This window comes from Clupea harengus, chromosome 6 (assembly GCF_900700415.2).
Source record: "Clupea harengus chromosome 6, Ch_v2.0.2, whole genome shotgun sequence".
NCBI classification, from domain to species: Eukaryota; Metazoa; Chordata; class Actinopteri; order Clupeiformes; family Clupeidae; genus Clupea; species Clupea harengus.
Window position 1 is genome coordinate 13,411,845 of NC_045157.1, and position 25,232 is coordinate 13,437,076.

Consider the following 25,232-nt stretch of genomic DNA (forward strand, 5'->3'; position numbering starts at 1 on the left):
TCCCCAAATATTGCGATTGCGATTTAATATGCGATTTTTTTATTTTATCCAAATTGTTTTCCCAACAAATCGTAATGAATGATTTAAATATGACCAACACAATATTAGATACATTTAGTGTAAACTATTATTTCCCACATTTTACATTTTTATTTAACTGCTCATTACAGAATCAAGAACAACAAATCGGTGGCTTTGCCACTGTGCATTTAAGTAATTTAAACAAAGTCATTGTAAGAATAAACACAAGACATGCACTTTTTAAACACTATGTGCAAAATGTACCATCCTAAAAAAAAAAAAAATTATAATTTTTTTTTTTTTTTTAGACCACGTTTTTAATCGCGAACGTTGCGGTTACAAAATCGCGTTCTATCATATCGCGATTAAATCGCAAATGCAATTAATCGTTCAGCCCTAATGCCAACAACCTCCCTTCAGGACGAAACTGAGATGGAAAGCTTCTGGGCTGGAATGACAACACGGAAACATAAGGTATACATTTTTTTTGTCTTTCTTTTTGGCAGGTGTGGCTTGGCTACATCTGTTGCTATTATTGATGCATGCATATATTGTGTCATACATGATGTTGTCATAGGCGGAGATCCCGGGGGGGACGTGTCATTGGAAACAAAAAACAAAACATTTGAAAAATATAGTAATATGAAATAAAAATACGACGACACAAGCGGTGCTAATTATAGACGTCAAACTATGTGTTTTTTTAAGTGTTGAAAAATCATGTTCCCCCTATTCCTCAAAGTGGGTTGGTTCACATGCTGTTTCCAACGGGCAGGGCTACCGGCAGCTCCGTGTTTCAGTTAATCAGCCCAGTAGCCTACACGGTCAGATTGTCAGACTGTTTCCTCCTCTGTCCCCTGTCGCTGCCGCTATGATACACGATATCTAAAGAGATTTACCTCATTCTCGAACGCAGTAAGAACATGTAAAGAAGACGTTTTTTTTCTAAACTTCATTTACGAAGTTCCAATCGATATGCACAAGTATACATAAGTTTATTAATGGATTGGCATGACAACGTGAACGTTTGCCGATTACACACGCATGCCGGTAATTATCACCGTTAAGATAGCTAGCTAGACAGTCTAGGACACTGTCCTGTCAGGGGCAGGTTCATGCTAGTTAATAAACGTAGGTCTACATCTCAGTGCCTCTCCAGATTTGTTAAATGATCTGAAGGTAAATTAATGTCATCTTTTCCTGTGGTCCATTAACTATGCTGGTATTACAACATGGGGTGGCAGTGGTACAGGGGGTAGAGAAGTCGTATTACAATCAGGAGGTTACTAGTTCGATTCCCTGTCAAAGTGTCCATGAGCTGTTTTATAACTTATTTTGAGCATCAAGTTCTCTTGAACTTTAGACATTATTTGTCTATAAATAAATATTTCGTGTTAGTACATTTAATGCTGTTTAGAGAATTCTAAAATGACTTTCTGTTTGGAAATGTGATAAGAGAATTCGGTATTTAGCAGTTTATGCTAGCTCTTGTGAAAGCAATTTTTTCATGTCCCCCACCGGAATTACTATCGGAAATTTGACCATGTATTGTCCCCCCCTACAATAAAATGGGATCTCCGCCCCGGCATGTTGTATCTGAACTTTGTTACAGTATACTTACAGTATTAATGAAAACAAAATATGGTATGTTTTTCTATTTTGTTCTTTGTTCATTTTCAATAAGTGGCAGGAGCCAAAGAATTTGAGAGTCTTGCTGCTATCGCCAAGCTGGTCCTGGTGTTGCCACATTCGAATGCAGATGCTGAGAGGGTGTTTTCAGTTGTGGGACTGAACAAAACTAAGGCCAGAAATAGCCTGGCATTGGATGGCACCCTGTCTTCAATAATGGCCATAAAGATGGCTGACCTGGAGCCCTGTTTCAGATGGGAGCCCCCCTCAGAGGTCATCAAGGCCTCCAAGAAGGCCACAGGCCAGTACAACCTTGCCCACAGATCTTAGAAAATGACTAACCAGGTTCTGATCTGCATCTGATACCTCATATTTAGTTATTTTTGTCATATGTTGATCAATTTTATTGCTTAAAAAGGCTAGTGTTTAAGCATTTTATTTGTTGCACTTTTTTGTTTGACGGAACGTGTGGTGGGAGGCTTTGAATAATGAAAAATATTTCTCCCTAACTAATCTTGTGTCATTTTTTTGCTCTTAAATTAAGTGCTCATAAATCATTAAATACAATTATTAACAATATAGGTTAGGTTTCAGTTAAGAATTAGTTGAATACCATTGTAATCAAAATGTCAATCAACCTACCTTGGTAAAATCTTCACAGGTCTATTAATTAGGCTATATTGTGGTACATAGACAGTCATTGAGGCACAAGAATAGTTTTCTGGTTGAATGTTCAGCTCAAGTCTAAAAGGCCCTACAAGTCATGATCAGATGAACATGAATCAGAATAAGTTCAGGTATTGCACATCTTTAGCATACCACCCAAAAATCCACTAGAATGCAGGAAATAACATCTACTTAAACCAAAATGTCCTGGGGTGGACCTTCAGCTATGTCTTTGCTTCACAGAATGTAACCAATGTTGTCCATCTCCAGCCGCCTCTATTAACGACTTTGGGCCCCACAAACCAACAGAATGCAGAGCACAACATGGGTACAACGCCAAATTAATTCCAATTCCCTGATATTTGAGCCACCAACGTGTGTGGCTGCGTGCGCGGCAAAATGTTGGTCACCCCCGACAAAATCTCACTCCAAGGTTTTTTGAAAAGTTGGCAGCTCTGTTATGCATTGTTGTTATTTTGTAAGATCTACATATATGTTTAAAGAAGAAATAGCACAGAGGAAAGCTTCGTGGAATAGCTGGTTGCTGACAGGTATTCTTAAAATGGTAAAAGTGCTTTTTTTTTACACTTTCAATTTTACACTTCAAGACCTGAAATATGTTCTCAGAAAGAAATACATTCTTTCTCCAGGGTCATGTGTATCAGGAGACGACAAATTATGTAGTCTACAACATCTTTGACAAGACTTCCATATGCTCAGAAAACGAAAACACCACCGGAGACTGTTAAATTCATGGTTACCAAAGACGTCACTTCCGTGAAGCCTGCCGCCATCTTTGTGTCCGACTCTACCATTATTCCCGTTGTATTATAAGATTTTTGTACCCAATAGTAGCTAGGTAGTTATATATAATAATATATAGTAATAATGTAATAATGATAATATTAATAATATAATACTAGTATTGTTTTCTATTGATAGGTTCTTCAAATTTAGAGTTTTTAAATGTAGTATTTTCTAATTCTAGTGGTTAGTTAGTTAGCGTAAAGATACCTATTACCGCCCCAGCTATTAAAAAAGTGACAAACAGTTAAAAACATTTATAGATCGAAAAAAAATATTGAATCAATCAATCTTACATATTTCAGTTGCGTTGGGTGTCTAGATTAGGACTGGTAACTTGTTTGGATTTCAACTGAAACGTGTTTTCAGTTTTTTTTCCGTTGTGTAGAACGACACGCAAATTTAGCTGATACAGGAGGTGGAACCTATAAACACCCTTTCTGTATATATGTCTATGGAAAGCTCTATGACCCTCACAAATTCTCGTCGCGAAATCGAATTCGTTCAGTTGGTTCCATGAGGGTTTGTAGACACAGAAATAAATCGCTGTCTAGTACACTAAATAACGCTGTACAACTGCAATTTTTTGCATACATACAAGTTAAATACCCCTTTTGGGTAGGAGCGTATGGTGTCTAAAATCCGTTACCCTGGTTGATACAGAAATTAATATTAAGTAACGTTTACCCGCGTGAGGGCGATTATAGGTCTCGGGCGGTAATACGGGTCGTTGCGATAGCTATCATAGTTAGCTAGCGAACAGTCATGACTACGAACATAGCACATCTAAATGAGACAGAAAGACAGCGATATTTAGAAAAAACATTGATTATTGGCCGCGATCCATATTTATTACCTTCAACTTTATTTTGTCCCTTAAAGCCTGCCCCAACTGTCTTTTCCCAACGTATACATTTATCTTGTACACAATCCATCCCCATACACCGGAGATAGCCTAAGGGCTTTCAAGATTACAGATGCATATCAATATGCAGTTGCAGGATGGGTGAACTACACCAAGATATGGCATCTGGAGACAAAAAATATGTATGTCATCACAGGACATCTTAGTAATTCAAACAGCCATTATCAACCGATTGATTTAGTTGTGGTTAAGAGTGCCAATGTGGGCTAGCTAGGTGTAGCTAAAGCCTTTAGTGAAGGGCTAAACAGCTCGCTAACTATTAGCACTCTAGCTTGCTCAGGAGAGTTAAGCTCTGATAAAACACAGCAATTATTCACGATTGTATCAACGTGCTGCATTTCACATAACATGTCAGTCATTCCCAGGCTCAGAACACAAAATCAACATGTCCGTGGATAGTGGTGCAGGAAGATACAAAGTGTTGACTGCACAATCTGAAGTTAGATGTTGGCTTCCAGTTGTCTCTTCTAATTTGCAGCAAACCATTTATTCCGCCGATCTAAATCTTTTGGTATACAATTAAATTGTTTCTTTGGGTAATTTTCGTGACTATTGTCGCATCCATCAGCACAACATAAGCAGGGAATTTTAACTTTCTGTGGGTTGTGACCGACTATTGTCTGTGTTGTGACCGACGCTCCGCTAGACTTTCGGACACAAAGATGGCGGCGCTTAAACGCAGTGACGTCACATGGTATCCATGAATACAGAGGATCTTTGCCACCACCAACTTGTACAGTCTGACGTAAGCACGCAGCTCGACGAGATCTCAACGACTGACGAGACTTCCTTGATCGCTGGAAGTGGGGAGGTGGTCCTCGGCTGTTGGTCTGAGCATATTTGGACTTAGAGAAACCTTCGACAATAAGTATGACGAGTAGGTATCGCATTTTTTTAGCATATATAAGGTATTGTATGAAAACAATGTTCGCAAGAAAACCGCGTATCTGAAAAGAAAAACGTAATGCTAGTTGGCTAGCTAAATTACATCCTGGCATCCTTGTTTTCGATACCGTGAAAGGCAGCTAACCTATCTCGAGAAGATAGCTAGCATAGGATAGCTAGCCAGCTGGTTTACCCATACAGAGTAAAAAAGAGTATACCTTGAAAACGGTTTACTTAACGTTAGCGATAGCTATCTAGCTAAATATAGCCAGACAGATAGGCTATCAGAGTTCGACACAATCCCATAGACAATGTTACATTATCACGTAACTTCAGTAACATGAGTTTTGCGTTGGCACTTTTATTCGGTAATGTTCGCCCTTGAATTAATCTTTGTTAGGCATGTACTAAATCAGATAAATGCAAAGCAATCATGCTAGCTATCAAGCTAATATAACCCCATCAAGAATAGCTACCGTTAGCTCTTACTACTTTCATTATAAAGAATCCGAGACGGCAGTATGGCAGAAATTAATGTAATACTTTTAAAAGTTTTCAAACTGATGCAATAGAGTGAACTCTGATTCCGTTATCACGTCAAGCAAACGTTTTGTTGATCGTTGAGGTTTGTTTTTGTCGTGGACGTGCTCACTGGCGCCCCCATTGCCACGTTGGCTCTTGATCTTGAGCTCGGTGGTGAATAATATGCGGGCCTGTTGTGCTTTGACATGCGCATTAATTATATTCTCTGTGTCGGATCATGAATTGGATCTGAATTTTGTTAAATATGTTGCAGAAATGCAAACGGACTTTTACACCATACGGAGCACATCATTAGTTTGGTCATAATGTTATAATGAAGATTTGATATAACTTGCAATGTTGGCTTTTCAGGGGGAAACCAGCGTGAGCTTGCCCGCGCAAAAAATGCCAAAAAGAATGATAAGGGAAAGAAGGCCGATGACGGTCTATCTGCAGCTGCCCGCAAGCTAAGGTATCACTTTGTCTCACACACACATGCAGAGGCTGTTGTCTCACAATACAACTCAACCAATAAAAATAGATAAAATGCACAAATTTCAAGACACCCACACAAGCGCTCTTTATTATAAGGACAAATATATATATATATATATTAATGCATGTGCATGCACTCCCCTGCATCTTTCTTGGTATAGGTTGCACTATTCCGACCAGCATCTGCTCTGTATACAGCACTATTCTGACCAGCATCTGCTCTAAATACAGCACCATTCTGACCAGCATCTGTTCTGTATACAGCACCATTCTGACCAGTGTATCTTCTGTTCTCAGAGATGCGGAGATAATGCAGCAGAAGCAGAAGAAGGCTGGCAAGCCGGGAGATGACAAACCAGGAGATGACAAACCTTCAACCTGAAACTCTTTCTGTCACAACAATGGATTTGCCCATCATGTCCCAGCTCTATAAGAGTAGGCTAAATCATGTGTAATTCAACACAAGGCTTGGCCCATCAATATTTCTCCACCCTCTGGTGGACCAAAGGAAACACATTTTTTCCCCTTCCTTTTTCTTTTGTTTCCTTTTTGCTTCGTTTATCAGTCATCTACATCTGCCAGTGGATCCTTTGAACAAAATACTGGTGGCAAATCTTAACAAGGAAAACTGGATCCACAGTGCAGTTTTCTTTTTTGTATCAATATGTATCCAGTCAAATAAAGTATAGGCTTTTTAAATGCAGATCTCACTGTCCACTTGATTGTTTAACTGTCATTTTAACCTCTCCAGTGTAGCATGGATAATCTAGATTATCTGATTATAGGTTGCCTGCTGCTTTGACACATTTGAATATGAAAAAAAAATGCATAGATCAGCAGTTTATTAGACAATTTGAGGCATTATTAGAAGACAACCTACATTTGTTTTAAAAACAACAACAAAAATCACCAACAATGTGTACATTTCTACAAGTGTGCTTTTGTGCTGTGTAAGTGGCTGGGCCTTAGAACAAGACAACCTACGTTAAAAAGAGAAAAAAACACCAACGATGTGTACATTTCTACAGGTGTGCTGTGTAAGTGGCTGAGCCTAGGCTGAAGCATGTCCTGTATGGTGAGGTCAGGCCTAGGCCCAGCAGCAGTTGCCTGCAGTAGAATCTCTGTCCCCAACGCTGGTCAGCTGCAGAGTGGAGTTAATGGGCACATCCACCTTCTTCACCTCCCTAAAAATACACACACAAACCATGATAAACCCGTTCATGGATAGTTTACAAAAGTAATGATTTTTTCTGAAACCCAACAGTAATTGTGTGGAAGAGTTTCTCATTCTCTTGGAACAATTTTATGTGATGTCTTAATTTGGCTAGCTGTGAAAGAATAAAGGTGAAAATATATTCCCCCCCTAAAACCACGACCAGGCATCTTGGTGAGGGTTCATCTCTACACAGAGTGGACAATGAGTGGTGTGTGGTAAAGCTATGATTGCAAACTGTATCCAGTTAGTGTAGGCTGATAATCATGGATAATTATATCCCTAGAGTGCATCCTTGTGTAGGCTGGTGGGTGTTACCTTGCTAGGTGCAACACAGCCTCCACGACACTGGTTCCATCTTTGGCACTGGTCTCAAAGAAGAGGGCTCCGCTTGTCTGAAGCATACCAAAAACATTACTCTTTTGCATTACTTTTTCCCCTGCACATGCGCTGCCCTGACTGATATTCTAGAAAAAAAACATGAGTAAAAGAAATGTATTAAAATATTGTTACAAAAACCTACTTTCAAAGGAACACACCATTTTTTAAAACGACCAAAGACAAGACAATTTAGCAAAGAATAATTTGACCCTTCTCTCCTCTGTGAATCATTTTTAAAAAGTATTCAGAATTAGCTCATGTTTTCCCAGTCGCTTCCAGAAGCTGATGCAGTCTTACCGTAGCCAGACGCATCCCACAGGCCGAGCTCACACACAGATTGTCCGGCACTCCACCTCGCAGGTCTACCTTGTTCCCCACCAGACAGATGGGCACAGAGGTACCTGTGTAAGCCTGAAGGGGAGGAACAGGAACACCTGTAACTGTCCCTCTAAAATTTCTGGTCTAATCCATGAAAGTGTGCTGCATGACATATGTTTGTTTTTATGTGTGTGCATAGATGGCTTTTGCTACACCGTCTAAATTGATCACATTTTCAAAGGACATTTCACTAACTATGCCTGTGTTTTGATGTGTGTGTGTGTGTGTGTGTGAGAGAGAGGGAAAAATTCTCAATCGTCCTCCCAATTCTCCTCATAACTCTCCAATTATGAAAGTGTATCATTATTCAGTTCCTTTGTTGATATGAAGAGGGAGAAAACCTCTGATTTACCTACAGTTACATTAAAGAGCTGTTTAGATTCTCACATTTAGGTGGTTGACACACAAATAGAGGGTCCTTCCACTGTATATTCCGCCTTTGCCCTCTGGACATCCCTAGACTCGGAAATTTCCATCAGCTCCATGATCAATACCTCACCGTTCTTAATCCACTGATAAATCAATACCTCCTCTGAAATCTATACGATGCCCTAATTCAACCCCTTTTTTTAGTCTCAATAGCTGATTTCAAACCAGTGTGAGATAACGGTCATTACCTCAATCTGCTCTAACCACTGAGGGATGTTGAGGAAGCTCTGTTCAGAGGTGATGTCATACAGCAGTAGAATTCCATGGGCCTTCCGGAAGTAGGATCCAGAAATACTATGAAACCTACAAAGCCAAAAAAAAAGCTTAAGTTACAACTCAACACAAACTGTTTACAGTCACTTCCACTGGAAAACTGTCTTTAGAGAGAGAGAGAGAGAACACAGTGTACATTATAGATTCCCCAAGACAGGAAAGCATTACAAGGGAATGGTTTGGGGGTCTGTAAAAGACAAACCATCCTTCTTTACTCTCAAATACATATTTTTGCTATCCATGTCTTTCATGTGCGTTGACCAAGCCTATTGACGTAGTCATTGAGCCTTTCTAGAGGTAGCCACAATTGTTGCACATACCTTTCATGGCCTGCAGTATCCCATATCTGCAAAGCCATCCTCTTTCCATCCACAAGCATACGTTTCATCTTGCAGTCAACTCCTTTAGGGGGAGTGAGAGAGAGAAAGGATGATGATTATAATAAAGGTAACAATACGAAATGCCTGGCATTATAGATGACTAGGTAAACTTTTGCTATACATCGTAAGATAATATGAATTTCCAATATCTTCCTTGTCATGCATAATGGTGCCAAATAAGAACTATTAGCATGCAAGGTCTTTGTAGAAGCTTGCCATGTAGCCAACAGATGTGCGTGTGTCTATATATGTATGTACAGTATGTATGTGTCCTTGTGTAATTGTCTCACCCACGGTGGACTGCATGTCCTCTTTGAACTGATGTTGGCTGAGGCGTAGTAGAAAGCTGGACTTCCCAGAGCCCACATCTCCTGCCAGGACCAACCGGTACATGGGCCCACTCTTCTCCTCCCCACTCAACAACACACCTGCTGGCTAGACTCCCCCCCCACACACACACACGATGATCTGTGATTGGCATAGAACATTTGCTTCATGTGTGCATTAACTGAACAGGGTCTGTGAGAATAATAAAAGACAAATGTGATAGTAAAACTAGTTTTAGTCTTCCCATGTATCCTTCTGTCAGGATATTTTAACTAGTATCAAATGGGAAGACAGACAGACAAGGCATGCATAGACAGGCTGAGCTAAATTTTGTCTCACCTGGATTAGATCACTGTGTAGCGGTTTACGTTGGCACAGCAGACCTGAACTGCTACAGGAAGATTCAACACTGAGGCCCTCCGAGGTAGTCTGCGGGTCCTGGATGACATTCACCAGAAGTTATCAAGTTAACATGAGCTGGGCAAACATGCAGATGTCTTTATCCAAATAGACTTACGGCACAGGTGAAGTACACATCTTATCAGTGTTTGTGCTACCCTCAGAATGGGAACAATCACATTTGTGTTGCTCGTGCCTTGCCCAACCACTTCAGCTACGGAAATAAACACAGGCTGAGTGTACATACTGTTGTGTCCTCGTCGGATTCCTGGGTGAAATCTCTGTCGCTCTCGTTAACATCCAGCACAGACTCGCTATCTGACAGGCCACTGAGGGAAAGGAGGAGAGCAATAAAAGAGATCACATAGAGAATGATTAACTGAAGGAGGAGTCGTCGTACACAATGCCAGAGAGAGTGTGTTAGTGATGAGAAGCACACATATGAAGTGAGCACACGAATGTTTGCATTATACAAGTTAAGAGCAATTCAGACTTAACACAGATCCAGCTGAAACAATAAGAAACCTTACCTGAATAAGATCAAAATCCGTTTTCGGGTGGGCATCATACTTCCAGGGATGTTATCACGTCTCTTTGATGACTATAGGAAAATAAACGAATTAACATTCACACATGCACACAAATATATACACATACATATATCATATGGTGCCACTATGCTTCCAGATAAATAAATAAAAACTAATAAATAAACTATACAAAATCATTTCAGTTGTAATAGTAAGTGCAACTGTGAACACATTACATCTCTGACTTAATTTGAATGGAACCATCTGCATATCTTATATTTGAACAGTTTGGGGGGGGGGAAACACTACCATTCTACAGTTAGACCAAAGACCCATGGGGATATTCTCCACCCGAGACATCACTCCTAGGGGTGATCTCATACCCATGATCCTGTCACAGATACAGAGAGAGAGAGAGAGAGAGAGAGAGAGAGAGAGAGAGAGAGAAAGAGAGATATGTTGATTCAGAGAAGGTGATGAGTGGGTAAATGGGAGAAGAACCAGGCAGGGAACTGTTGTCATTTACCATGTGTGAACGTAAATGTTGTGTTGTGTTGTCCTTGACCATGTGTGATTGTAAATGTTGTGTTGTGTTGTCCTTGACCATGTGTGATTGTAAATGTTGTGTTGTGTTGTCCTTGACCATGTGTGATTGTAAATGTTGTGTTGTGTTGTCTTTGTCCATCTGTGAATGTAAATGTTGTGTTGTCCTTGACCATGAGTGAATGTATGCTTGTGATGGCATGAGACCGGGCCGTGCGAGGTCTTACTGTCCAGTCAGAGGATTTGGAGACACTCTTTCTTTAATCTCAGCGTTCTCCCTGGTGAACAAAAACACAACATCAAGCCAGGGTGACCACACAGATAGTGTTTAGTAAACATCATTTCTCTAAACATCTCTCACTATTTGGAAAATATTTATAACACAGCGGAAACCAATTGTCCTTGGAGAAGATTCTTTGCTAATAAGGTCTTGTGGGTCAGTTTGGGCAGGTTTGTGACCTTCAAACCACCACCATGCACGACGGGCTGCTGAAACTGATTTCGTCATGAAGTTAAAACCCATCGCACAGAAACCAGACCATGACACTAAAAAGAGGAAACTTGCTGTGCCATGAACTCCTGCTTGAGCTTGTCCAGCTGGGTCTGTATGCGGGTGACCTCGGCCTGCGCCTTCAACAAGGCAGTCGTCAGATGCTCATTCTCCTGAGATAAACAAGGGGTCAGACAGAGAGGAACTGATAAAGGCATGTGCAGGAGATCCATCACAATAAAAAGCCCCGGATGTTATCCATGGACAAGAACCAAGTGAAGTAGAGGTGGACTAAGAGTAGTGTGGCTCTACTGCTATGGGACTTGGGTGAGAGAAAAGTTGTACACTGAAGCCAGCCATACCTGTCTGAGGGCATTTATTTCAGCATGTGAATCTGCCAGTTCGCTCACATGCTTGCCCTTCAGAAAAGCCAAGCAGGTTTCCAGCTGTTGCTTCTCCTATGTAGAGCGCACACACACACACACACATTTATACAACAGGGCAACACATGTAATTTAGCCTGCCATAATATTGTATAATATTGTCCTTTCTACACAGTCCATGCCGGTTAAAGATTATGTAACCTTTTTAGAATACTCCATTGTGTTTTGAGGAAGCTTGCCATCTTTGCCTCTAGACAGCCATCACAGTGTTCACTCACCTCCTCCTGCGCTTTAAGGAACACCTCCAGATCAGTCATCTGACCAGATGTAATTTCTTTGTACCTATCAGCAGACAAAGATGCATCTTACACAGCATCAAGAGCACCACATCTAAAATCCCACAGATGAAACACTTATTTTGTGTGCGTAAATGATACATATTACAACAGAGGAGCAAAATAAAAAAAGAACATTAGAGGAAATCTAGTCTTCATGCTTGAATCTCTGAGCTGCCTGATATCCTTTGATTCTAATCAATTTCCATCACTCCTCTCCATTATGACATTAGGGTCACACACTGCTATACACTGATATTTCTGTCCTTGCAGATAGGCCTATTAAAAGCTTCTGAACAACTTTAGCAGCTCTGAACTGAATGTAATGACACAACACAACTGGTGATAGAAAATGAATTAACTTGAGTTTGTGAACAATTAGTCGTGGTTAACTCCTTGGGTCATGAGACACAGTGGAGATGAGACCTGTATGTTTGGTGTACAATTAGCCATCTTAATTTTCTTCGCACTATGAACAAAACTGTTTCAGTGAGTAAAACACACTTTCCTTGCCCATCTCTCACTCACTCACATATTGCCTCTCGCTTGACTCAACTCTCAGCACGAACAAGATTAGACGAAGACGATACACACCATCGCAAAAAGCCTCCGTCACAATCCAGCGAATCCTCCCATTCTTTTAAATTAACCAGGCGACGACTCTTGGGCCTGATGTTAACCGAACTCAAACCCTCGTTTACCTCATCTGAAATGTTTGTAGCATGCGCCAAATAAGTCTCCTCGGCCTTGTGACTGTAGAGCAAAAACTTGTCTTCGGTGTTCAGCTGGTTCAACAAAGAGCAAACACCGTCGACCTTGTTTAAAAGCTCCGATTCGTTCTTCACCTCACTCGCAGACAGACGTCGCCGATGAGTGTTGCCCATGATTTTTGTGCAATTAATGTAAAATAATTAGTGAAATAGTGAGAACGTTTAAACATAACACCCCTCCAAAACAGTGCAAATATTTAAAAGAGAGCACTCTTGAGTGATCACTGACTAACGCAGGTGCTTCAACTTCTGACACACTTCTTCAACGGGTCATCTTTTGATTTTGCTTGAGTGTTTATATAGCCTAGGCCGCGCGATATTTTGTTAAGTGCAATCATATTCTAATAGCAGTCGTTGCATTTATTTTTTCATAGAGATAAACTGTTCTTATGAAGTAGTCTTTCTATTACAGTTCACGACTCACTACTCTGGAAGTGCAAAAATTCTAAATCTTTAATTTATTTGCTCAGGTATTCATAGTGCTAATCATTCCATGTAATTTCCTCTTGACTATATTCCGAATGAGTGTTTTTTCGAAAGAACAGCCTTTTAAGAGTTGATACATGGTTTGACAACCGCGTAAATCTCTGCCAGATTGACTAAGACTTCACAAAACCATGATGATCTCTGCCAATTTATGAACAGGATCATATAAAATGCAAATCTGTCTGGAAAGATGGCTCACCATCCAGGACCTGAAGGTAATACTGACCCTTTCAATACACACTAGGTACACATTCACGGCTGTACCTCTCATCAGAACACAAGTCTTAACTCCACCATAAAGATATTAATTTAAAAAAGGACTCAACTACAGTTAGTAAAATGTGTTCCAAAACATTTTCATTGGATGTAAGGAACCAAATAAAGTGCAGTTATGAACAGTGGAGAACAAGCAACAGTATGATGTCAGTATGGCTCAGAACTTACGATACAATTCACACAAACACACATACTTTTTTCACTCAATTAGTCAAATTATGCACCACGACTGTGTGTGTAGGTGAGTCTGCATGTGAGTCGGATGAGAGAGTGAGAGAGGAAAGAGGCCAGGATGGAGAGTGTGGCCAAGAAAAAGAAAAATACTGTTGGGAACAGCTACAGAAAGCTGTGTGTACTTACGACCACAGTATACACCAGATTCACAAATGAGTAAAACTCAATGGAGAATTCTTCTGAGTCATTTCTGCATACTTACAGTAGATTTCTAATTTACAATGAAAACAATTCTCTAAAACACACAAACAAGCTCAGCATCCCCTGTATCCTTTGTTTTCAGTGCAGGGACTGTGAACATATATAAAAACTACTTTCAAAGACTTAATCTGTGAGCATCACATTAGAATTAACAGCTTGTTATACTCTTCTAGTACACATACATTCAGTGGTAAGTCGCAAGGTCCTTGCCAGAGGCCAGTGCAAATGATTACAAACATTGTGCTATATATTCAACAGTCTCACAAGGTAATACCAAGAAAATATGGAAGTCATAGATCACATCAAAGAATGTGTGCTTTTTTGTGTTTAAGATGCACTTCAGGTCATTTAGTTAGGGCAGGTCAGATCTAACTGGTGTTAGATCCTCTATGGTTAGAAAGCTGAGGAAGATACCTGTGGCCTCTGAAACATTAGACTGGTCATTGAAAAGCTCAGCTTCAGCTGTGTGAGCACATTACAGTACAACTCAGAGAAGTAGTGATGTCCAGTCTCTGAACACTCCCCTTACGCTCTGTTATAGAAGTATCAGGGTTTTGCTTAGAGTAAAATGACGAGGTAAAACCACACAGGTGAACACATAAGTGATATGTGGTGGTAAAGCACTATACTTTTCATTGCAGAGCACTATTTCTGTGTCTGAATCTCACCTTCACGTAGACTGTGTGTGAATATGTGTGTGTGTCTGTCTCTCTCTCTGTGTGTGTGTGTGTGTGTGTGTGTGTGTTTTGTGTGTGTGTGTGTCTAGACTATGGAGTCTCTGATCTCAGAGCCCAGTCTGACACGAGGCCTTGGGCAGATGGGAGAGCTGTCTCCGTGATCCTGTTTTTCACACACGTGTGTGTTCTCCAGGTGTGTGTGTGGCTGTGGGTGTTTGTGTGAGAGAGAGTGGGTGTGCGTGCAGTAGTTCTCCTCCAGGGTCTGATAGCCCTTGAGTTCAGATGGAGTGGTTGGGAGAGAGCTCCCATTCAGAGGCAAACTCTCAGTTGGTTTACCCACAATCCTCGGCTTTGGTTGCTGTATGGGCGGCACTCTCGCACGGCCGTATAACACACACACACCAAAGCACAGCACACACATACACAGGAGCACACACACGGCAATCAGCTCTGCCCGGTAAGTCCTGGCAGTCAACCATGGGGAGCGAGACCGGTCGGGCAGGATGACTGACTCCTCCTCCAAGGGGTGTGGTGCTCCTGGTTGACCAATAGAAGTGGGTCTCTGAATTTGCGGTTCCGCCCTCACACAGTAATTGGCCAGTAGTTGCTGGAAGCCACGTTCCTCTGCCCAGCAGGAGTAGAGTCTCTCGACCCCCTCTATGCCACCGACCACCAACCCACCCTCTGGGCCTGGAAACAGGAAGTGACGCGTGCTGGGGCTGTATGACCACGTCCTGTGTGCGTGGTTAGACCGAAGCTTGCAAGGAAGAACTCGAAAGGTGTTGGCAGGTACAACGACCACCTGACATGCAGATATGCCTGTAAAACACACACACACACACACCTAATTAAACTGGATGTTAATGTTAGAAATGGTTTTGTCCATGTGTGGCAGTGTGTGTGTGTGTGTGTGTGTGTGTGTGTGTGTGTGCGTGTGTGTGTGGTGTGTGTGTGTGTGTGTGTGTGTGTGTAAAACTCACCTGGGTGCTGTGACTTCACAGAGCGTGGGGTGGGAGTCTTACACAATGAGGATGGGTCTGCATCTTCAATGTCCTGCTGCCATTGGCTGCGAAGGGAAGAGCGAGGGAGATGTGAGAAATGCATGCATAGGATTATAAGGATCAGATGTATGTATCTATGTCTCTGTTTGAGTATGTGTGTCTCTGTTTGTGTATGTGTGTCTCTGTTTGGGTATGTTTGTCTCTGTTTGTGTATGTGTGTCTCTGTGTGTGTAACTATGTCTCTGTTTGTGTATGCGTGTCTCTGTGTGTGTATGTGTGTCTCTGTGTGTGTATTTGTGTCTCTGTATGTGTATCTATGTCTCTGTTTGTGTATGTCTCTGTGTGTGTGCATGTGCGCATAATTTAGTTTAAGTTAATTTAGTAAGTTGGACAGCTCACCTCTGTGGAGGTGTGTGTGTGAGGTCAGCGCAGCGTGTTCCGGCCCAGGCGCAATAGGGGTCGCGCGCTAACACACACTCCCCGCAGCTCAGGTGAGACGAGCAGTTACTTACACTCAGCTGCAGCACGCCAGAGTACGAGGACACAAACAACACACCCTACACACACACAGACATGAGGAAATAATATATGCATACACACACACACACACACACACACACACACATGCACACACACACACACACACACACACGCCAGCCCTACAAATCCTGTCATGAGTTTTAAGTCTATGCAGAGTATCACATATGCGTACCTTGCTTATGTCCAATTCAATTTGTTGTACAGGCTGTTGCCCTGGAAACAGTGTGATCTCCTCAATAATATGCATCTTGTCAGCTGCCCTAACAGCCTTATGCAGGCGGCCATCATCTGCCAATCACATAACACAACACAACAGCCTTATCCAGTCTCCGCCTGGAATATCAGGCAATCATAATGCACAATCCTGGTACTTCACCCAGTCATATCAATCATTAAATCATTAAGAGCCAATCATATAACCCCAAATTTGTGCATCATCTAATTATAAACTCTACCTACAAGAGGAGCAGTGACATGTAAACACACAGAAAGGATAAGATTATCTACTAGAACTACAAAATTGGACAATCCCAGGTCGAATTTTTTAAGATACTGCAGCATCCGCCCCCACTGACTGAAACAGAATAATTGTATTGTTTTGGCGCTATATAAAGAAAATTGAATTGAATTGAATTGAATCAAAAACACACCTGTCCCAAGGAACATCACATCGTAGACCTTGCGCAAACCTTGAACCCTCTGCACTGCAATCTGTGTGTAGCGAACACTCTGTGTCCTTAGCAGCGGAGCACTGCGGATGACTCCATCCATGAGAAAGTGGTCCTTCACAAAGTTTAGCACTTTATCGGGCATCTGCAGGGACGACTCAAAGCCTGTCTCCCTCACAGCACTGGTTACACACTAGAGAGCAAAAACACGAACACGGCAAAATTCAGTTCTGTATACTCACTATATGTGATGGGTATACATAACCATCCTTTAATATTAATATATATTGTATATATGCTCGTTTTTACAGTTGTCAAAAAGGTTTCTGTGTATATGTGTGTGTATGACTGTATGTTTGCAGGAAGCCGTGTGTGTGTGAGAATAGGGGTGTAATGTGTGTCTGCTTACAACTCTACGGAACAGGTTGTGTGTGTGTGTGTGTGTACAAGTGCTCACTGCTCCAGGGCGTGGTTCTGGCACAGGTTGTGTGTGTGTGGTCCAACGTTGAGTTTCTCGGTTTAGTTCTCGGTAACGGCCATTAAATACACTGTCCACGTGCTCCATGCTGAACACACACACAGCCGAACTACCCCATGCTCCTTTATTCCTGAACACACACACACATACACACACACACACACACACACATTTGACATTTAGTTTCAGTAAACTAGTTGTAAAGATACTTCATTTCAGTAAACTAGTTGTAAAGTCTCCTTGACTCACACACACATGTAAACACATACAATACACACCATTGTGAGGTGAACACAGCATACAGCAGTGTGTTTTTTCGGCTGGGCGCAGTGTGTATGTACACGTCCAGTATGATGTTGTAGGGGAAGCCGTCCTCAGGAAGAGAGCACTGCAGCTGGGCTTTCAGGAATGTTGTCCACTTCTTCTGAAGGACCCGCTCACCACCCTCATCATCCTACACACACACACACACACACACACGCATGCGCATGCGCACACACAAGTGCACAGACACACGCATGCACGCACACACGCACACATACACACAAATATGTATACCAAATATATAAACACAGAATAACGTGCTCTTCATAAGATTTGCACACATACCAAAATGTCTACATGAACAGAATCACTCTAAGAAGACAAATATGCTTCCTGTAGTACTCAGGCACCCATGGAAACACACACATAAACATAAACTCATGCAGTCAAATGAAGTCCTCTCATACATGTGTACCCTCACTGCACTTTAGCATTTACATGGATCAGGATTAATGTCAATGTATGTGACTGAACAACATATGCATGCACACTCACACACACACACACACACACACACACACACACACACACACACACACACACACACACACACACACACACACACACACAGACACAGACACAGACACAGATAAAGAAACACATGGATAGTGTTTTTTACCTTACAGACACGTGCTATACGGGACACAATGGTGTTGTCAAAGAAGTCAAACTCTCTTCCTGTTTCACTGAAGAAGAAGTAAATCTCATCATCTCCATCACTCCCTGGCAGGTGCGCAGATCCCACAAATACTGGATCTGACAACACACACACACACACATACACTTAATTGATGTGGAATCAATTCAATTCAGGAATAATATGCATACAATTTCTTCACACTAACACCGATGCCTTCCTCAAGAGTACCATATCTCTCCATGCTGTGTTTTGTATGTGTGTTTACCCTCCAGCCAGTTGAGGGAGTTGTCCGTTTTGAGAGCAGCTCCAGTGCCCAGGCTCTTAGAGATGGTCGGCTCATTGCCCTGGAAGTTACTCACAGTCCCAGTGTACAGCATCCCATCTGCAACACACAGTTGCAAACATCAGTTTGTGTGTGTGTGTGTGTGTGTGTGTGCTTGTGTGTGTCTGTGTCTGTGTGTGTGTGTGTGTGAGTGTGTGTGTGTGAGAGAGTTTGTGTGTGTGTGTGTGTGTGTGTGTGTGTGTGTGTGAGTTTGTGTGTGAATGTACCTGCGATGACAGCAGTGTTCTGGTACTCTGGGCTGAAGGGACAGCGGCTGCGCCCATCCTCCATCAGAACCTCCCCCTGCTCATCCTTCAGCAGGGAAAAACTAGCGGCATTCTACATACGCACACACACACAGCAAAACACACACAGCAAAACACACACACACACACACACACACACACACACAACACACACAGACGCCCAAAAGATCCCAAACACACAGAGGTATAGGATTGAGGGCATTCCACATAGATTGACAATAAGCATGAGATACCCCAGACAAGGAGTATTTTGTGTGTGTGTGTGTGTGTGACAGAGAGAGAGAGAGCGAAACAGAAAATGACATTGAGGCTCACTCACAATGTAAGTGCAGGTGGGGCTGAAAGCGTAGGTTCCACACACGTACAGGTGCGTGTCGTTCAGACGCAGTAAGAGCTTGATGTAGTTGAAGCAGTCTTTCTGCAAACAAAACATCTTACTGTGAGATTTCTTAACTGTAAATATTTCATGTGCTACTAGTGGCAACCACAACCACAAGGCCCCTCTGGATTTCTGTGAGCAACAACATGTTGCTGGGCCAGACCCAAGGTGACTTTGACGTGATTAACGAAAACACAAAAACAAAAAAAGCAAATATCACTCAAGTCATGAAGGTCTGAACACAAGGGATTTCTGGGGAGGAACACATGGGAGTTCCTCTCAGTGTAAAGAATGAGACTGGGTTGTGGATGTGCCCATGCACCTCATCTGCATAGACAACCTCATTCAACGGGTCTCTGTGAGTGTGTGCACTTGACCGTGTTTTGGTGCTATGCTAATTGATCTTATCGATGCTGGTCATTACATAAGAGGCTGTGTTGAGAGCTCTCCCTCGCTATTTCTGCTCACCTGCAGGTCTTTCCCTTTGAAGCCACACTCCTTTCTCTTCTTCTCTGGTGTTTCCCATGACAGCTGAACGTTACAGACACAAATAAATGAAAACAATTAGTTACACCAACAGGCGCACGAATACAAAAACATACACAGCCACACAATCACACATACATACGTTCTTTTGTTGTGTGTGTGAGGTGATGTCATTGACGTTGAGGGCGAATAGCGTGTCTCTGGCTCCCACATAAAGCGTGTTTTTTGATTGGCTGAGCAGCAGTGAGGTGTAGTTGAACACTCCAGCCGGAGAGAACCTTCTGACAACACGCTCCTGAGAGTCTGTCAACAACAACAACAACAACTTGATAAGCAGTGCAATGCAAGAACATTGAACTCTAATTATCATAACACATAGAGTTTGCCGTACAACATAAGTGCATTGTTTGATAAGATAACAAAAGAGCATCAATACTTAGATTTAACCAAAGAAGCCTCTATCAAAACGCTATGGTGATCCTCCCATTTCAATCACAAAACATGCACACAACAACAATCCTATTACTTACTGTATGGGAAGCTGATGCGAGGAATAACATCATCATTACTTGCCACTGCTATGGCCGCCAGTAAAGACACCCACGAGAAGTGCAATGCCATGGTTACCACCTGTATGGCAACTGAACTCTCCCGGATGGCAGTTATGGTTGGCATGGCAACTCCCGCCAGCTAGCTTGGAGTGTTTGTATACCAGAGCCCTAAGGGATTCATCAGGCAAGTATGTCCTCAAAATGTGTGTGTGTGTGTGTGGTTCAGAATGTGCCTTCAGGCATCTTTAAGGATGTAGTCACTGTCCAACTTGAGAACATCAGATGTTTTCTCTGAAATATTTCAGTGGTCACAAGCATGTGCATGGGCATAAACTGATCCAGTCTGCAAACATCCTGAAAGTGCACGGCTCCTTGGATACAGTCCTCCTAGAACAGAGAAACAGTGACCCATGCATTAAAGGTCTTCATTAAAATCTTTCTTTCAGTCAGTTTGTTTCTCTCTAGGGCAATGACTGCAAGTCACTGACTCCCACGCATGAACACACACACACACACACACACACACACACACACACACACACAATTCTGTAATGCTGTATAAACAATCCCCTTAAGGAAGAGGTTCTAAAGTCTGACAAATTCCAGATTCTTGTTGTCACACACATTTGCACACACACTCACACACACACACACACACACACACACACACACACACACACACACACACACACACACACACACACACACACACACACACACACACACACACACACACACACACCCAGGGAGCTCAAAAGGAGTTCAACTGCCTGATATAAGCAGTCTGGCAAGACATGGAAAGGTCGCTCAGGTTACAGTTTGTGACGCACAAATAAGCACACACACACACACACACACACATCCATGAGACTGTTGCCCATTAGTGCACCACCAGAGGATTTTTTTTCTTTAATCTGAATCAGTCAACTAGTTCCTTCCAGCTGGGAACAAGACCAGATTTTACTTAACATGGGCTATTTTTAGCACGACCTTTGGTTGCACTTCCCACCTAATATTACTGTAAACTTTCTATGCAGATACAGACTTCCAGGCAATGGGCATTTAATCAGCCCTGATATTTCAACATCAGTAACATCAGGACATTGATAAATCTGTACTTTGAGCGACATGAGGACAATGATAACTGTGTACTCAGAGTAACCTCTTATCAATGATAACTCTACTCTCTCAGTAACATGAGGAAAATAACTGCAGTCTGAGTAACATCAGGAAAAGGATAACTCTATACTTTGGGTACCACCGAAGCAATGATTGCTGTATACTGAGAGTTCCATAAGGACAGTGGTGAGTCTATCGGGCATTTCTCCAGACTGAGAGTACCGAAAGCGCAGTAGTGGGTCTATGGGGCATTTCTCCACACTGAGAGTTCCCTAAGGACAGTAGTGAGTCTTTCAGGCATTTCTCCAGTCCTGTGGTTTAATAACAGTGCTGTTTCGAAACATCCGTCTGAACTAAAGACACTGGCTCTCGCCCCGAATAGAAACACTCCAGTATGTCTTTCAATTAAACACAACCTGCTCTAACATTGTGTTGTTTGGAGACAAAACTGCTGTAGTCCAGCTGTGGTCAATAACATAATTTCTGTGGCCGACATGAACAAACTACGGTCACAGAATGGAAATTATTATATTTCCTGTTCACAAGAAAAGCCAACACAGACATCGTAGCACTGTAGGCACTGCAGCTTCTCCTGGCACATGGTCCTCACGTGGATGCTCCCGGGATGGAAATCCTTCAGTTTTAAGAACAATCTTTAAGTTGTGAAGCTAAACGCCAACAACTGACTCATCCAAAACATCCTCTTTTCGGTGGGAGTGGGAGTCATCCCTGGCTGAAAAGAATATTAAAGTTTAATCATGACATTAGTGGCTGGAAGAGTAGTGTCTCATAACCTATGCATGAGTGAGGAGACTACATGAAAAGATGTGACTTGTTATGTCTGCAGAAGTTCCATGTATACACAAGAGAATGTGGTGTGTAGGCTATGTATTTGTGTGTGTGTGTGTGTGTGTGTGTGTGTGGATTTGAATGCGTAGCTATTATGAATCTAGACAAATAGACTTCTGAGCACAACTCTATGTTCGTGTGAGTCTTTTCGTGAGTATTTGGGTGAATGTTTTTCAAATGTGTTTAAGGGTATGAGACAGGACTTCCCAGCTCCGGTCTGATACAACTTTAACACTGATTCCCATATGATCTGTCAGTGGGCTGCTGGAAATAGACCAGTGTCTCCTGAGACCACGATTACTCAGAATTTTTTCAAAGGGAACAGACAGGATGCCTGCTAAAACTGTGTGTGCGTGTGTGTGTGTGTGTGTGTGTGTGTGTGTAAGACAGAGACAGAGGAAGAAGAGAGAAATGAATAGGAAGAGCTACAGGCAGTTTATTTGAACCAATATTTTGGCTCATATCTGTGCAGATCCCTGGGCATAGGCAGCAACATGTGAAGTGCTGTAGGATATCTGCTGGATTGTCTGAAGTGCCCCCTCTGTATGTTGCAGAGTAACATCACTACACACACACACACACACACACACACACACACACACACACACACACACACACACTCACTCTCTCTCTCTATCGCTCCATGTTTATGTACACTGAGATCAAGAATCTACATAAAAAATGTCCATACATGAAAAACAAATAGTCTGGTGTGTAGGTGGTATCTGATGGGCATAATGAGCATAGTCCAATTTGAGGAAAGTGAGGAAAGTCCTTAATCTACAAATACATTAACTATATTTTCTCCACCACTCCACACCGCACCAGCAACCACCTCACTTCAGTCATCGAAAAAACAACAGGCATGCAAAGTACCCTCGGATGTGAAGGGAAGGTGTTGCTCTAACTGATTGCATCTAATGTAAACATGAGGATGTGAAGACCTACCCTCTCGCCTCCACGTCCACACAACACCACAACCCTGGTATAGCGAAATAACGGTGATTATTGTTATCCTAATGCATGCAATTAGGAAGCGAAAGGATAGAAAGAAAGGCATTGGAAATTTACGCCCAAACTACAACAACGGATGCAGAAATGGTAGACCAGCCTACAGCACTGTGTAGCCTACGCTGTGCTGTTAAGAAGAAGCAGAGTTAATTGAGCTGGTCAGCCAATGGTTAATTCACTTTTAGTTTAATGCGCAACTAGTGCAGGCTATCTAAAGAGCCCCCACCCCTCCCCATTACCCAAAACATCGGGGAGAACCAGCGCACGTGTAAAGAAGACTGTGTTTAAAAATAAACTCAACATGTCTGATAACAGCAGCGCTAACACCTCAAGCCGCAAATTTGCATCGACTTGTTAGAGTACAAGGGACAAGGCACGAACGTGAAGCACAGAAAACTACCATTTTTGGACACAACATGAAGACAACCAACTCACCTACTTCGTACGTTTCAGAGTGAATGTAGTGTACTTCTTTGAGAATAAGTAATTGTAGAGGGTTGAGATTCAACAGGCAAATGCGCCGTTAAGATCCAGAGTTATTTGTTTACCGTACCGTTATGGACCGTCTTCTTCTCCTCCCGGTACATCTGTTAAACTTCAACACCCGAACGTGACTCACACCCAAAGCCACTCCCCTGTTGGCTCTGAGGGCTACGCGTCCCCGGTAGCTCTGATGGATACCAGAGGTGAAGCCAATCCAAATACTGAAAACAGAGATTCTACTTTAAAGTGTACACAAAATAGGACCGATGTTATCCATTATTCTTTAGGCTGTTGCTCTCGTAGGCTGAAGTAGTCCAAATGGTCGCATTTTTCCAAGTGTCGCGTTTATTCACAAATAGATGACCGTAAGTGTAGTCCTCACTGTACACATCTTTGTCAATTTTCCCCTCAATGTTCCCCTACGGGCAGCACCCTGACGACTAGGCCAATCAGCGATAATCTTGTCGGTGTAACTGGACTCTGGTGATCCACCGGTTGAGTGCACAGGAATGCAAGCCTTAGGGCGCACGGGGGCACACGCAGCCACCTTGGTGAAAACACGGGGAACAAAGACTGCACCCTCAAGCAGTATTCAGCTCGTGTCATCTGCATTTGCCAGTCAATCAAATCCTAGAGCAATTGAATGACCTACTTCTCAAAGCAGAAATCTCAAGAGAGGGAGATCAGGTTAATTGAAAGTATGCCATTATATCAAGCAAGTGCCAACTTCTTAACGTGGACTATAGATAACGCTATTTATTGAACAATGTTACACAATAGTATTTTAAGATTTCTTTTTAAAACTAAGACTTTTCTAAACTAAGAATTTTAAATACTAATACTGAACTATCCATCACAATAACAGCATAAAAATCTCTCACACCAACCAAGGTTGCAAGAAACCTGGGTGTCATGATTGATGACCAGCTGTCCTTCTCTGACCATGTTGTGTCTGTCTCTTGTCTCCTTCAAACGTTGCACCACATAACATAAGAAAAATCAGGTACAGCTCTCTACAACCCTCGGTACAAGCTATGGTCACCTTGACTACTGCAATGCCCTTCTAGTGGATCTCCCAGCTTGCACAGTGAAACTCTTATAGATGGTCCAGAATGCGGCAGCGTGTCTGGTTTTCGATCAGCCCAAAAGGGCACATGTCACTCCACTGCTCATCGACTTTCACTGACACTACCCATGGCTGCCCAAATCAAGTCACTAATGCTAATGCTAACTATAATAATGCTAGCCTACAGAATTACTTGTTGACTTGTCTTCCGAGAACACCTCCTATTCAAAACACCTCTAACACCCTAACATGCCTATCTCCACTTACTGTGTACTTACTTTACCTGATCTCCTTGCACTTTGTCTTATTGAATAGATTTAGCACTTAGCACCTACTCCAAGGCCTCCTTCTGTCCTGAAGCTTGGGTGTTGTTTCTCACCTGTAAGTTTGGATCACA

General features: G+C 42.2%; 3 protein-coding genes across 7 annotated transcripts; 1 reads left to right on the forward strand and 2 right to left on the reverse strand.

The window, feature by feature from the left end:
• The first annotated feature begins 4,771 nt into the window (after positions 1–4,771).
• LOC105908093 (small EDRK-rich factor 2) lies at positions 4,772–6,650 on the forward strand. Its single transcript, XM_012836562.3, has 3 exons — positions 4,772–4,922; positions 5,825–5,924; positions 6,245–6,650. Exons 1-3 carry the CDS (start codon positions 4,916–4,918, stop codon positions 6,327–6,329), a joined length of 192 nt encoding a protein of 63 aa, XP_012692016.1. The 5' UTR covers positions 4,772–4,915; the 3' UTR covers positions 6,330–6,650.
• On the reverse strand, positions 6,474–13,525 carry LOC105908092 (ras and EF-hand domain-containing protein-like). Of its 3 annotated transcripts, none has more exons than XM_012836560.3 (15): positions 12,603–13,525; positions 11,952–12,015; positions 11,653–11,748; positions 11,366–11,463; positions 11,028–11,078; positions 10,567–10,648; positions 10,258–10,328; positions 9,975–10,056; positions 9,668–9,766; positions 9,292–9,436; positions 8,942–9,023; positions 8,537–8,651; positions 7,839–7,952; positions 7,479–7,555; positions 6,474–7,131 (listed from the first exon to the last, which is right to left on the reverse strand). In XM_012836560.3, exons 1-15 carry the CDS (start codon positions 12,890–12,892, stop codon positions 7,035–7,037), a joined length of 1,563 nt encoding a protein of 520 aa, XP_012692014.2. In that variant the 5' UTR covers positions 12,893–13,525; the 3' UTR covers positions 6,474–7,034. The 3 variants fall into 3 exon arrangements, with proteins under 3 accessions (XP_012692014.2, XP_012692012.2, XP_031424935.1); XM_012836558.3 differs by having other exon boundaries at positions 7,479–7,627; XM_031569075.2 differs by lacking the exon at positions 12,603–13,525 and adding an exon at positions 12,541–12,580 and having other exon boundaries at positions 7,479–7,627.
• A 74-nt stretch (positions 13,526–13,599) lies between these two features.
• sema4bb (sema domain, immunoglobulin domain (Ig), transmembrane domain (TM) and short cytoplasmic domain, (semaphorin) 4Bb) lies at positions 13,600–24,334 on the reverse strand. Of its 3 annotated transcripts, none has more exons than XM_031569074.2 (15): positions 23,840–24,334; positions 20,287–20,694; positions 19,899–20,059; positions 19,739–19,801; positions 19,211–19,309; positions 18,853–18,964; positions 18,569–18,685; positions 18,283–18,419; positions 17,618–17,793; positions 17,319–17,469; positions 16,844–17,054; positions 16,366–16,481; positions 16,053–16,210; positions 15,633–15,718; positions 13,600–15,471 (listed from the first exon to the last, which is right to left on the reverse strand). In XM_031569074.2, the coding sequence occupies exons 2-15, from the start codon at positions 20,429–20,431 to the stop codon at positions 14,738–14,740; spliced, it is 2,466 nt and encodes an 821-aa protein (XP_031424934.1). In that variant the 5' UTR covers positions 20,432–20,694; positions 23,840–24,334; the 3' UTR covers positions 13,600–14,737. The 3 variants fall into 3 exon arrangements, with proteins under 3 accessions (XP_031424934.1, XP_031424933.1, XP_012692019.2); XM_031569073.2 differs by having other exon boundaries at positions 23,726–24,334; XM_012836565.3 differs by having other exon boundaries at positions 23,722–24,334.
• Between the last annotated feature and the right edge of the window lie 898 nt (positions 24,335–25,232).